The sequence below is a fragment of the Eubalaena glacialis genome, chromosome 19 (genome assembly GCF_028564815.1).
Source record: "Eubalaena glacialis isolate mEubGla1 chromosome 19, mEubGla1.1.hap2.+ XY, whole genome shotgun sequence".
In the NCBI taxonomy this organism is placed as follows: domain Eukaryota; kingdom Metazoa; phylum Chordata; class Mammalia; order Artiodactyla; family Balaenidae; genus Eubalaena; species Eubalaena glacialis.
In genome coordinates, this window is record NC_083734.1 from 46,389,608 (window position 1) to 46,404,016 (window position 14,409).

Sequence of the window (14,409 nt, forward strand, 5' to 3'; positions counted from 1 at the left end):
AAAAGGGGAAATCAACAGCAACACAATCATAGTAGGGGACTTTAACACCCCACTTTCACCAATGGACAGATCAACCAAAATGAAAATAAATAAGGAAACACAAGCTTTAAAAGATACATTAAACAAGATGGACTTAATTGATATTTATAGGACATTCCACCCCAAAACAACAGAATACACATTTTTCTCAAGTGCTCATGGAACATTCTCCAGGATAGATCATATCTTGGGTCACAAATCAAGCCTTGGTAAATTCAAGAAAATTGAAATCGTATCAAGTATCTTTTCCGACCACAACACTATGAGACTAGATATCAATTACAGGAAAAGATCTGTAAAAAATACAAACACATGGAGGCTACACAATACACTACTTAATAATGAAGTGATCACTGAAGAAATCAAAGGGGAAATCAAAAAGTACTTAGAAACAAATGACAATGGAGACACGACAACCCAAAACCTATGGGATGCAGCAAAAGCAGTGCTAAAAGGGAAGTTTATAGCAATACAAGCCTACCTCAAGAAATAGGAAACATCTCGAATAAACAACCTAATCTTGCACCTAAAGCAATTAGAGAAAGAAGAACAAAAAAAACCCCAAAGCTAGCAGAAGGAAAGAAATCATAAAGATCAAATCAGAAATAAATGAAAAAGAAATGAAGGAAACAATAGCAAAAATCAATGGAACTAAAAGCTGGTTCTTTGAGAAGATAAACAAAATTGATAAACCGTTAGCCAGACTCATCAAGAGAAAAAGGGAGAAGACTCAAATCAATAGAATTAGAAATGAAAAAGGAGAAGTAACCACTGACACTGCAGAAATACAAACGATCATGAGAGAGTACTACAAGCAACTCTATGCCAATAAAATGGACAACCTGGAAGAAATGGACAGATTCTTAGAAATGCACAACCTGCCGAGACTGAACCAGGAAGAAATAGAAAATATGAACAGACTAATCACAAGCACTGAAATTGAAACTGTGATTAAAAATCTTCCAACAAACAAAAGCCCAGGACCAGATGGCTTCACAGGCGAATTCTATCAAACATTTAGAGAAGAGCTAACACTTATCCTTCTCAAACTCTTCCAAAATATTGCAGAGGGAGGAACACTCCCCAACTCATTCTACGAGGCCACCATCACCCTGATGCCAAAACCAGACAAAGATGTCACAAAGAAAGAAAACTACAGGCCAATATCACTGATGAACATAGATGCAAAAATCCTCAACAAAATACTAGCAAACAGAATCCAACAGCACATTAAAAGGATCATACACCATGATCAAGTGGGGTTTATTCCAGGAATGCAAGGATTCTTCAATATACGCAAATCAATCAACGTGATACATCATATTAACAAATTGAAGGAGAAAAACCATATGATCATCTCAATAGACGCAGAGAAAGCTTTCGACAAAATTCAACACCCATTTATGATAAAAGCCCTGCAGAAAGTAGGCATAGAGGGAACTTTCCTCAACATAATAAAGGCCATATATGACAAACCCACAGCCAACATTGTCCTCAATGGTGAAAAACTGAAACCATTTCCACTAAGATCAGGAACAAGACAAGGTTGCCCACTCTCACCACTATTATTCAGCATAGTTTTGGAAGTGTTAGCCACAGCAATCAGAGAAGAAAAAGAAATAAAAGGAATCCAAATTGGAAAAGAAGAAGTAAAGCTGTCACTGTTTGCAGATGACATGATACTATACATAGAGAATCCTAAAGATGCTACCAGAAAACTACTAGAGCTAATCAATGAATTTGGTAAAGTAGCAGGATACAAAATTAATGCACAGGAATCTCTTGCATTCCTATACACTAATGATGAAAAATCTGAAAGTGAAATTAAGAAAACACTCCCGTTTACCATTGCAACAAAAAGAATAAAATATCTAGGAATAAACCTACCTAAGGGGACAAAAGACCTGTATGCAGAAAATTATAGGACACTGATGAAAGAAATTAAAGATGCTACAAATAGATGGAGAGATATACCATGTTCTTGGATTGGAAGAATCAACATTGTGAAAATGACTCTACTACCCAAAGCAATCTACAGATTCAACGCAATCCCTATCAAACTACCACTGGCATTTTTCACAGAACTAGAACAAAAAATTTCACAATTTGTATGGAAACACAAAAGACCCCGAATAGCCAAAACAATCTTGAGAACGAAAAATGGAGCTGAAGGAATCAGGCTCCCTGACTTCAGACTATATTACAAAGCTACAGTAATCAAGACAGTTTGGTACTGGCACAAAAACAGAAATATAGATCAATGGAACAGGATAGAAAGCCCAGAGATAAACCCACGCACATATGGTCACCTTATCTTTGATAAAGGAGGCAAGCATATACAGTGGAGAAAAGACAGCCTCTTCAATAAGTGGTGCTGGGAAAACTGGACAGGTACATGTAAAAGTATGAAATTAGAACATTCCCTGACACCATACACAAAAATAAACTCAAAATGGATTAAAGACCTAAGTGTAAGGCCAGACACTATCAAACTCTTAGAGGAAAACATAGGCAGAACACTCTATGACATAAATCACAGCAAGATCCTTTTTGACCCACCTCCTAGAGAAATGGAAATAAAAGCACAAATAAACAAATGGGACCTAATGAAACTTAAAAGCTTTTGCACAGCAAAGGAAACCATAAACAAGACCAAAAGACAACCCTCAGAATGGGAGAAAATATTTGCAAATGAAGCAACTGACAAAGGATTAATCTCCAAGATTTACAAGCAGCTCATGCAGCTCAATAACAAAAAAACAAACAACCCAATCCAAAAATGGGCAGAAGACCTAAATAGACATTTCTCCAAAGAAGATATACAGATTGCCAACAGACACATGAAAGAATGCTCAACATCATTAATCATTAGAGAAATGCAAATCAAAACTACAATGAGGTATCATCTCACACCGGTCAGAATGGCCATCATCAAAAAATCTAGAAACAATAAATGCTGGAGAAGGTGTGGAGAAAAGGGAACACTCTTGCACTGTTGGTGGGAATGTAAATTGATACAGCCACTATGGAGAACAGTATGGAGGTTCCCTAAAAAACTAAAAATAGAACTACCATACGACCCAGCAATCCCACTACTGGGCATATACCCTGAGAAAACCATAATTCAAAAAGAGTCATGTACCAAAATGTTCATTGCAGCTCTATTTACAATAGCCAGGACATGGAAGCAACCTAAGTGTCCATCAACAGATGAATGGATAAAGAAGATGTGGCACATATATACAATGGAATATTACTCAGCCATAAAAAGAAATGAAATGGAGGTATTTGTAATGAGGTGGATGGAGTTAGAGTCTGTCATACAGAGTGAAGTAAGTCAGAAAGAGAAAAACAAATACAGTATGCTAACACATATATATGGAATCTAAGGAAAAAAAAAAAAAAAGGTCATGAAGAACCTAGTGGCAAGACGGGAATAAAGACACAGATCTACTAGAGAATGGACTTGAGGATATGGGGAGGGGGAGGGGTGAGATGTGACAGTGTGAGAGAGTGTCATGGACATATATACACTACCAAATGTAAAATAGATAGCTAGTGGGAAGCAGCCGCATAGCACAGGGAGATCAGCTCGGTGCTTTGTGACCACCTAGAGGGGTGGGATAGGGAGGGTGTAGGGAGGGTGTAGGGAGGGTGGGAGGGAGGGAGATGCAAGAGGGAAGAGATATGAGAACATATGTATATGTATAACTGATTCACTTTGTAATAAAGCAGAAACTAACACACCATTGTAAAGCAATTATACTCCAATAAATATGTTTCAAAAAAACAAAAAAACAAAAAAACAAAAAAAAAAAACATACTGTGATGCCACTGGCACAAACAATGAGGCATCTCCTCAGAACCTGAACTTTCCATCTGTCCAATTTCTTGGATACATAATGCCAATTACTTTTTTTCCAAAATCACTTATGTGTCTAAAATGACTCCTACAAATCAATGAGAAAAATGGCAAACATTTATCAATATCAGCAAATAAATATACAGAAATCCTATGCCAGGCAACACCAAAGCTTTGGCTCAGTGCCCTCAGAATCTGTCCAGGTGTCAGAAGGATACGGGCAATTAGAAATTAAAGGGACTAATATGAAAATATCTCTTAAACATATTGCATAGGGAAAAGCACAAGTCACTGAGCAAGGAGTAAAGTTATTACCTCATTAGGGGAACAAAATGCAAAGGAAAGAGCTCGGAAGGAAGGACACACATCAAAACAGTAACAGGAGTTACCTTATTGGTGGTAGGGAAGGTGGGGTGGGATTTTCACATTTTATCCTTTATACTTCTGTGACATTTCTTTTTTTAAACAGTGAGAATGTATCCATGAATTAGACATGTTTAAGAGAAGCTGTTAAATGCCTGAGGTTCAGTGTGAACCACGAACTCAGTGGATGACTTTGAATCTTTAGCTTTAGCTTTGTCCTCTTCCCTCAGCAACAATGTAACTATTCAGTTTATATGCACATTTTTCACGCGAGTCAGAAATAAGTCAAAACGGATACTTGTCTGCCCATCTGCCTGAGGGACATTTCCACTCAAACAGAGCCTTCTGGTTGCTTTATGCTCACCAATAAAAGATGCCTAAGACTGAACTCATCTCCCTCAAACTGACACTGCTTCCCAACTGCTGGATTTCCACCTGTTATACCACCATCATTCTGCCCATCAACACATGTGATTTTTCTCTTTCCTGTACTGCAATCCCCCAACTCTAGTCAATTACTACATCTCGTCAGTTTTTCCTCTGTAGTACTCTCGGCATTTTCTTTCTACTTCCATCACAACCACTCTAATTCGGCCCCTTCTCACTTTACTCCTAGATTTTGCTAAAGCATTCTATTTGGTCTCCCTGAATCAAGCTTTCCTCTCTAGATCGCTCTACATATGAAATCTAAAATAAGCCACTTGTTTTAATCATTTGTCTCTCCTGCTTGAAAACTTGCAGTGGCCCCGCATATCTCACAGCGTAACTTTCAAACCCCCATTGCCGATAGCCAAGGTTTTTCATAATCCTATCTTTCATTGTTGCCTAACCCAATTCTTCACAGCCAGACTAATCTATTAAATTCTGATCATCCCTGCAGTCACACCTTTGCCTAGACTGTACTGCCTATTATTTTGCTGCCAAATCACAGCCAATCTTCAAGTCCCAGCTAAAGATTTAGCTTATCCATGCAGCCTTCCGTGACCTCCACACCCCTGTGATTACAGGTTCTGGTGAATTACAGCACCTCTCTGTATTTCTCTTAAGACTTAATTATATATTACCTCCCTTTAAAGGCATATCCCCTTTCTTCCCACTTGTCATTGTCATGTTCTGGAGACAATGCCGTATACTTCTGTGGCTCCCACAGTACTTAGCCCTGGGTTGGGCACAAAATGGGTGCTACATATAGAAAGCCAGGGGACAAAGATGAGTTCTAGATATAACTGAGGGATTGAATAATAATAATAGCTAACACTAAAATATATGCTAGGCACTGATAGAAGACCTTTACCTATATTAACCCATCTAAATCTCCCAATGAGATTGGAGTCATTGGGAGATTTAGGAGTCATAGGAGTCATCCTATGAGATGATGACTACCATAATCCCCATTTTACAGATGAGGAAATTGAGTCATAAAGCTAATAAATGACAGACCTGGGTTCAAACCCAGGTAGTCTGGCTCCGGAAATTGTACTCTTAACCACTTTGTTGTATTACCACCAATGAGATGGGGAGAGGGACATGTTGCTGTAAAGAGGATGGAGTAAAGATGGGAGAAGAGTAGATGTTAAGGAATTAAATAATGGGGTAAAAAATGGAGAAGGAAAAAATAAGGGCAATTAAAAGTAAAAGACTGGAGGAGAGGGAAAAATAGTAAGAAGGAGAATGAAGATAAGGAATCATTGACAAACAAAAGGTGGAAACAGAAAGTCAGTCAATGTGGGTTGGGGAGATAAGGAGGACCCAGGAAGACCTGAAGAAAGGCTGCCATGTCAGGCAGGATGCAGAGAACAAATGAGGAAAGGCGATTCTTACATGATGGTGAAGGTGCTGTTGTAGGCGTTAGGCTCTGGCTCAGGCACTCTGTGGAGCTTCTGCTTTGGGCTGAGAACAACACATGACAGTGTCTCATTTTTGCAGGTACAGAGCTCACATATGCTGATGTTTGTGGTGGCGTTCTGTTCTGGCTGCTTCTTTTCTGGGGTATATTTTACACCAGGAAGACCTGTGGATACTGAATACTGAGTCGAAGGAAAAAGAACTGTCTCAGATGGCCTTGGTTGCTGAGATATGTTAACTCCCAGGTCCCCAGGTGGAACTGTGACTTGAGTCAGGTTTGGTTGTGCAAGTGTCACCTCAGGGTGTTTTGGAGGGGGAGCTGTAGTCTGCTGTAGGGATGTAGAATGTCCAGCCTCCATAGTGGTTCTGGAGTTGTGGTTTGCTCTAGGTCCACATGGTGAACTATGACGCTGGATGATGTTGAATGCTGACCTTGATCCTTACTTGGAGTTGGAACTGTCACCTCCTGCTGGAATGGAGATTGAACTACAACCTCCTGAGGTGCCTCTGGAGGCTGGGTTGGGGTCTCCTGCATGATTGGAGAAGGTACAGTCTCCATATTGGATCCTGCAGTAACGGTAAGTTCTACATCCATAGGTTGAATTGTGACTTGAGTCAGGTTTGGCTGTGCAAGTGTCACCTCAGGGTGTTTTGGAGGGGGAGCTGTAGTCTGCTGCAGGGCTGTAGAATGTTCACACTCTGTAGTAGGTTCTGGAGTTGTGGTAAGCTCCAGATCCAAAGGTTTAACTGTGATACTGGGTGAGGTTGGATGCTCAGCATGATCCTGATCTGGTGCTGGAACTGTCACCTTGGGATACAATGGAGACTGAGCTACAACTTCCTTAATGAGCTCTGGAGGCTGAGCTTGGGTCTGCTGCATGGTTGGAGAAGGTTCAACTTCCATACTGGATTCCAGAGTTAACATAAGTAAGAAGTTCAAAGGTTGAACTGTGACCTCAGTCAAGGTTGGATGCTGAGCCTGAACTTGCTCTGGATTTGGAAGTGTCACCTCGGGGTATGTTGGAGGAACTATAGTCTCCTGCAGGGGTGTGAAATGTGCAGCCTCCATGGTAGGTTCTGGAGTTGTGGTAAGCCCCTGGTCTAAAGGTTGAACTCTGACACTGGGTGATGTTGGAGGCTCAGTGTGATCCTGATCTGGTGCTGGAACTATTGGGTTCTGATATACTGGAGGCTGAGCTACAAAAACCTCCTTAGGTGGTTCTGGATGCTGGGTTAAGGTCTCCTGCATGGTTGGAGAAGGTTCATCCTCCTTAGTGGGTTCTGGCCTTATGGTCAGTTCAAGGTCCAAAGGTTGAACTGTGACCTCAGTCAAGGTTGGATGCTGAGCCTGAACTTGCTCTGGATTTGGAAATGTCACCTCGAGGTATGCTGGAGGAACTGCAGTCTGCTGCAGGGCTGTGGAATGTTCAGCCTACATTGTAGGTTCTGGGGCTGTGGGAAGCCCCTTGTCCAAAGGTTTAACTGTGACACTGGGCAAGTTTGAATGCTGAGCTTGATCCTGTCCTAGTGTTGGAACTGTCATCTCATAATGCACTGGAGTTTGTGCTACAACCTCCTTAGGTGCCGCTGGAGGCTGAGATGGGGCCTCCTGCTGGGCTGGAGAAGGTTCTGTCTCTTTAAGGGGTTCCAGAGGTAGGTCTGGGAACTCCTGTTGGACTGGAGAAGATTCCATATTCTCAGGGGGCTGTAGAAGCTGAGGAAGGGTCCCTTGAGGGACTGGAAATGGTTCCACCTTTGCAGGGAGCTCTGGTGACTGAGCCTGAAGCTCCTGCTGTGTGGGAGAAGGTACCACCTCCTTAGGGGGCTCAGGAGATATAGCTGAGCCCCCCTGGGGAACTGGAGACTGAGCTGGGGCCTCCTCCTGGACTAAAGAAAGCTCTAGCCCTCCAGGGGGATCTAGAGTCTGAGTAGGGTCCTCCTGCTGCACTGGAGGATGTTCAACCTCTTTAGTGGGCTCTAGAGTTAAGACAACCGCCAGATCCACGGGTTTAACTGTGACATTAGGCAACACTGGATGTTCAACTTCACCTGGACCTAGAGGTGAGAATGTCACTTCATTATGTACTGAAGATTGAGCTGCACCATCTGTAGAGGCCCCTGGAGGCTGAGTTGGGTGCTGATGCTGGACTGGAGAAGGTCCAACCCACTCAGTGGGCTTTGGATGCTGAGCTGAGCTCTCCTGCTGGCTTGGAGAAGGTTCAGTTTCCTCAGGAAGCTCTTCAGGTTGAGTTGGGGCTCCCTGCTGAACTGGAGAAGGTTCATCATTTTCAAGAGGGGGTTGGATGCTGATCTGAAACCTCTTGCTGGACTGACAAAGGTTCCAACTGCTTAGTGGACACTGTAGACTGAGCCGAGGTTTCTTGTTGGGGTGGAGAAGTTTCAACCTCATTAGTGAACGCTGGAGTTACGGTAAGTGCAAGATCCACAGGTTTAACAGTGACAGCGGGCCGCTGCAGAAGCTGAGCTTGATCCTGACCTAGAGGAGAAACTGTTGTCACATGATGCTCTGGAGAGAAAACTATAGTCACATTAGAGAGCTCTGGAGACTGAGTTGGAGAGGATTCAACCTCACCAGGAGACTGTGGATGCTGAGCTGTGGCTTCCTGCTGAGGTGGAGAAGGTACAACCTCAGGAGCCTGTGGATGCTGATCTGGAGTCTCCTGCTGGGTTGTGGCAGGTATAACTTCTTCTCCAGGATGCTCTGGATACTGAGCTGGGATCTCCTCTTGTACTGAAGGTTTATTATGTGTACCGGCTTCTGGAGATTGGGCTGAAGCCTCCTGTTGAACTGGCAAAGGTTCAACCTCCTCAGGTGGCTGTGAAGGCAGCGTGGGGGCCTCATGCTGGGTTGTAGAAAATTCTGCATTAGTAAGGGGCACTGAGGGCTGAGCTGAAGGCTTGTGCTGATTTGGAGAAGGTCCCACCTCTGGCGTGGGCTCTTTTGTTATGGTAAGCTCCACATCTGCAGGTTTGACAGCGACACTGGATAAGTTTGAATGCCCAGCATGATGGTGACTTGGAGGTGAAACTGTCATTTCAAGATGCTCTGGAGGTTGAGCTGGCTGTTCCTGTTGAGTTGGAGAAGGTTCCACCTCCCCTGAAGAAGGCTCTGGAGGCTGAGCTGGTTGCTCCTGCAGGGTTGCCGAAGGTTCTGTCTCCGCTGGAGACAGAGCTGGGATCTCCTGCTGGGTTGCAGAAGATTCTGCCTCATTAGGGGGCTCTGGAGACTGAGCTGAGGCTTCCTCCTGGGTTGCAGAAGTTTCAGTTTCTCCGAAAGACTCTGAAAGCTGAGCTGGGGTCTCCTGCTGGGTTGCTGGTTTCACCTCCTCAGGAGGCTCTGTAGGCTCCGAAGGCTGAGTCGCTTGTTCCTGTTCACTTGGAGAAGGCTCAGCTTCCACAAGAGGCTCTGGAGGCTGACCTGTGGTCTCCTGCTGGGTTGGAGAAGGTTCAACTTCCCCAGGAGGCTCAGAAGGCGGAGCTGGTTGCTCGCGCTCACGTGAAGGCTCAACCTCTCCAGGAGGCTCTGGAGGCTTAGCTGAGGTCTCTTGTTGGGTTGGAGAAGATTCTGTCTCCTCAGGATGCTCAAGAGGTGGAGCCAGGGCCTCCTGCTGAGCTGTAGGAAATTCATCTTCCGGAGTGGGCTCTGGAGTGATGGTAAGTTCCAAATCCAGAGGTTGAAGTGTAACACTGGGCAAGTTTGAATGAGCGTGATGCTGAACGCCAGGTAGAGATGCTACCTCATCCCTCACTGGAATTTGAAGTACATACTCAGTAGGGAACCCTGGAGTCTCAGTTGGGGCCTCTTGATGGAGTAGAGAAGGTTCAACCTCCTCAGGGAGCTCTGGAGGCTGAGATGGGGTCTCCTGCTGGACTGGAGAAGGTTCAACCTCTTTCGTGACCTGTGGAGTTATGGTAAGTGCCAGATCCAGAGGTTTAACAGTGACATTGTACAAGTTTGACTGCTGAGCTTCATTTACCCCATGAGGTGCTACTGGTTGAACTACAACCTCCTTAAGTGTCTCCAAAGGCTGGGCTAGGGCCTCCTGAGGACTTGAAGTTTCTAGTTCCTCAGGGGCCTCTGAAGGCTGAGATGGAGCCTCCTGATGAAGTGGAGGTGGTTCTACCTCTTCAGTGGGCTCTGGATGCTGAGCCTGGGCCTCTGCCTGGGGTGAAAAAGATTCAACCTCCTCAGGGGTCTGTGGCTGCTGAGCAGGGGCCTCTTGCTGGGGTAAAGATTCAGCCTCCTCAGTGAGCTCTGGATGACGAGTTTGGGCCTCCTGCTGGGATGGAGAAATTTCAGCTTCCTCAGGGGGCTCTGGAGGTTCATCTGGGCTCCCCAAAAAATCCCTAGGTAAGCTCTCCTCAGGGTAAAAGGCATCCATCCATACTGGGATCTAAATAATCACCCTGCAACTGTTGTTCTAGACCCTGAGTGTTGTTTTTCAAATTGGCCTATAGTTCCAACAACAAGTTTGGCAAACCGTCGATGCTGAACTAGATCTTTCTTCAGGTTTGGGGGTGAAACAATAAACTTCACTGGTTTTGAGCTCTTACTACCTAGAGGTGGAACAACTATTTCAAATGATTGGTGACCTTCAGCCTGATCTAGACCTATGTTTTTCGTCTTACTTTTGTGTCGAGAAGGCAGAACCAAGGCCTGATTCTGATTCCAGTCTAGCACTGGAACCGCCTCTGGGCGCTTTTGATGTTGGGTTTGCTTGTTATTCAGATCCTGATGTGGAACAGCAAACTGATCTGGCCCTGTAGGCAGCTCTCCCACCGAATCCGTGTCCGGGTATGGAACCTCAGTCTCAGTCAACTCCTGATGAGGCGGGGCCAACATCTGGACTGGAGACGAGGACGTCAAGTAATTAAAGCCCCTGGCTTCTGCCAGGGGTGTAAGGGCATGGGGCAATTTGGGAGGGGGGTCTGAGGCGTATGAAGACCAAGCCTCGGTCAGCCGCGCGGGGTTGGGGGTCACCTGGACGGGGTCCCGGGCCCACTCCGGAGGCTGAACTGCCAGGACTACTAGCCACAGTTGTTGGCACGTGAGGAAGAGCTGTGGCAACCAAAGGCGCAGCCAGGACATAACACGCGGCGGCTCCCAGGCGCAGTGACCCAGGCCACTGAGGAGCCGGAGCCATATCCTCCTTCAGAGCCGAACCGAACCGCTATGCCAGCGCCGCGACGCGAGGGCTCACCGTCAGCAACCGCGCGCCCCTCCCCCACCTAACGTCCCACCCGTTATTTACGACATCTTTAGTTCCGCCACCGTTTTTAGGTTCCTGCGGAGATCCAATGCGCACCACCCGAGTGGGCCTTTTCCTCAGAGTCCCCAGGGCGCAAGCCATCGTTCCCCTTGCAAAGGCGACAATTACCTCCTGCCAGGCCCTCTTCCCAAGCCCTCCCTACCCTCCCTGGCCCCAAACAATGAGGCGGGATTTGGGCTGCAGACCCGAGTGGCCCCAAACTCCAGCGGCCCAGGGGTGGCGGGGGGTTGGGAAGGATGCAGAGCTTCCCAAGGAAACCACAGGACCTGGCATTCTGGGAAATTCAAAAGTGCTAGTCCAGTTCTGGCAATCTGAACTCTTCCTCCTCAAAGCTCAAGTCTGAGAGACATTCTTCCCCGCTTTGGCCACACGGCTGACAAGAAAAGTAGCTGACCTGCAAAATGAGCACCAGTTAAGGTGGCGGGAGGGGAACACACCTTACAGTTATTCTAAAATGTTGCCATTTCCTCCAAACTCTCAATATTCACGTCTCATTATTAATTCACCCCTCTATTATTAGGGGTTACCACTGAATCAGTGATGACTGCAGAACTTCTGTAGGAGGGGTTTGGGGCAGGTGAGCAATTCATTCTGGGAAAGAGTCTAAAACCAAGTGAATGGCCCTTTACATTAGCATGGGAAAACTTCCCCCATCCCACCTTGTCTCAACAGAGCCATTAATCTAGAAAAAACTACAGCGTCACTTTTCAGAGGTCTACCCTGTGTGCACACATGGAGAAGACACTTAGAATGTTAAAGTCAGCATGTTAAGTAATTTTCTTGAAATACTGTAACTAGCACTCAGTTTACATTCTTCACAGTCCTTTTCATAATCTATTTAATTTTAGTCCTAAATTTTTAATTGTCTGGTACACCTTTAACACCTAAACTCCAAGAGAGAAGGAGCTTCATCTTATTTCCAGTGCCTAGCACATACTGGTTTCTAAATGGAACTGATTCCAAGATTGGCCTCATTTAGGAATGGATCTGTTGTTATAATCAGCTTTCCGAAATCTTTAGTATCAATACGGAATCCTTTCCTCTCACATTTCACAGGAAGCTAGACTTCTTAAAGCCCAGACATGGATACGCTTGAATTCCATGTGTAACAGCATCAAAACAAATAAAATACTTAGGGAAAAATTTAACCAAGTAAGTGCAAGATTCACACTGAAAAGTACAGCTCCCTGTCTTTGTGACCACCTCTCTTATTGAAATCAGACCCCCACTCATTACAGAGTTTGAGCGGGCATGGGGACTTTCCGCTCCTGTGACCTAGTAGTGTAACCGAAGTGCCTAGTACTGTACCTGGTCCACAGCAGGTGCTCAATAAACAGCAGCTGCCTCCTTCTCCTCATTATTATCATTGTTATCAACTCTTTGGTGGCAAACACAGCTTATACTTCTCTGCATCCCTGTTGGAGTCTAACAGTTCTGGGCTCCAACCTTAACTCACACTTTTGGACGTGGCGCCTTGGGCCCTTGAGCAGGTTACCTGCATTCTTTAAACCCTGTTTCCTATCTGTCAAACGAGGATAACAAGATATGCTTCCACGGACCGTTGGGCTAAATAAGAGCATAAGATGCCTAACCCAGGGCTTGGCACCAAGCAAGCAAGTGGTAAATGTTAGCTGCTGCTGCTTCCTATTGTTAGTAGTATTAGTCATGCGCCTTAAACACAGTAAATACTTGTTGGCTCACTGAAGTCACCGCCCAGAGAAAAACACTTGTTTTTCAATCTCAGTCAGAAACTTTGGGAGGTGACTTGGGCAGGCACTGAGAGAACAGATGTCTCTCATGCAGCATCAGCAAACTCATAAATCAGAAGGACTGATGGGCCGTTCACTTTGCTTGGAACCCCACCCAACCGGCAGAACCTGCTGGGCTATCTCCCAGGCCCACTGATCCTCTGGGGGACCGTGTGCTATCACCCCATGGCTTGCACCATTCTTCACCTCATATGACTAAACCACCAGCACTATCTGTGGTCACCTTGGTAGATTATCAAATCTTGTTCATTCAGAATTTCTTTTACTCATTAATGTATTTAACTCTCACTGACTTAAGAAATGTGATTAATGACTTTCTTGGCAGGAGTGGAAGAACCTTTGCACCTTCCGCAGGTGGCACTGTCACTGTATAATCACTTGGAATCATGCAGCCCTGGGCCTGTGCTGGGTGAGGCAGGAGGTGGGTAGGTTTGGTGCTGGGCTGAGCTGGAGGGAGCCGAGCAGCACACAGCTGACCCGCAGTGGGGTCAGGAGAGGCCAGGGCCTGAGGAGGGCCATCTTGGGCAACGGCTGCTCTCACACGTTCTTCTTTACCCTGTCTTTCTGGCACCTCCCTGCTAGTTATCCAACGGTTGGGATTTTTTTTTAAAGAAAAAAAACAACCCAATGGGAATTTTCCACCAGCTTGAAATGGTGGAGGACCCCCTACCAAGACAGGGTACACATTTGTACATGAGTTTGAGAACTTGGGAGAAAAGTCAGGCCTTGGCTCCACAGTGGAGGGAGGCCCAGTGATCCAAATATTCTGGCAACCCCAATGACCGTACGAGAGGGGTCAGAAGTAGATGATCCTCTATGGGCAGGAGGTCGAGCATGTTGTAAATAACTGGTACGTGATGAACCAGGAGAGAGAGCACCAGAATAAATTGTTATTTGATTTAATGATCTATGCCCCTGGAGGATGGTATGTTTTCCAGTTCCCAGGGACTGATGATACTGGGGAAACAAGGGAGGGAAGCCCCTCTTCATCCTTCTACTCATCCTCCTTTGCCCACATTTCCTCTTGTGGAAGTACTGGCTACCATGAGGGATTCTAGTTTAAGCTCTGCTTCTTCTTGCAGGCCCCTGTTATTGGTATATAAATATTCAACTATTTACATTTTAATGCCTTACCACATGGTTAGACTTGGTTATGAATTTATATACTTTAATATGAGAAAAGTAAGTATTTTACAAGCAATGCTGAGAAGCCAATATTAGAAAATAAAATTTGCAGGTG

At 45.1% G+C, this 14,409-nt stretch overlaps 1 protein-coding gene across 1 annotated transcript; it reads right to left on the reverse strand.

Moving 5' to 3' along the window:
- Window positions 1–6,081: 6,081 nt before the first annotated feature.
- Window positions 6,082–7,358, reverse strand: LOC133080854 (leucine-rich repeat-containing protein 37A3-like). The gene is given in 2 exon segments (XM_061176940.1): window positions 6,082–6,455; window positions 6,458–7,358. Coding segments are annotated over 2 exon segments (1,275 nt in total).
- Window positions 7,359–14,409: the final 7,051 nt, after the last annotated feature.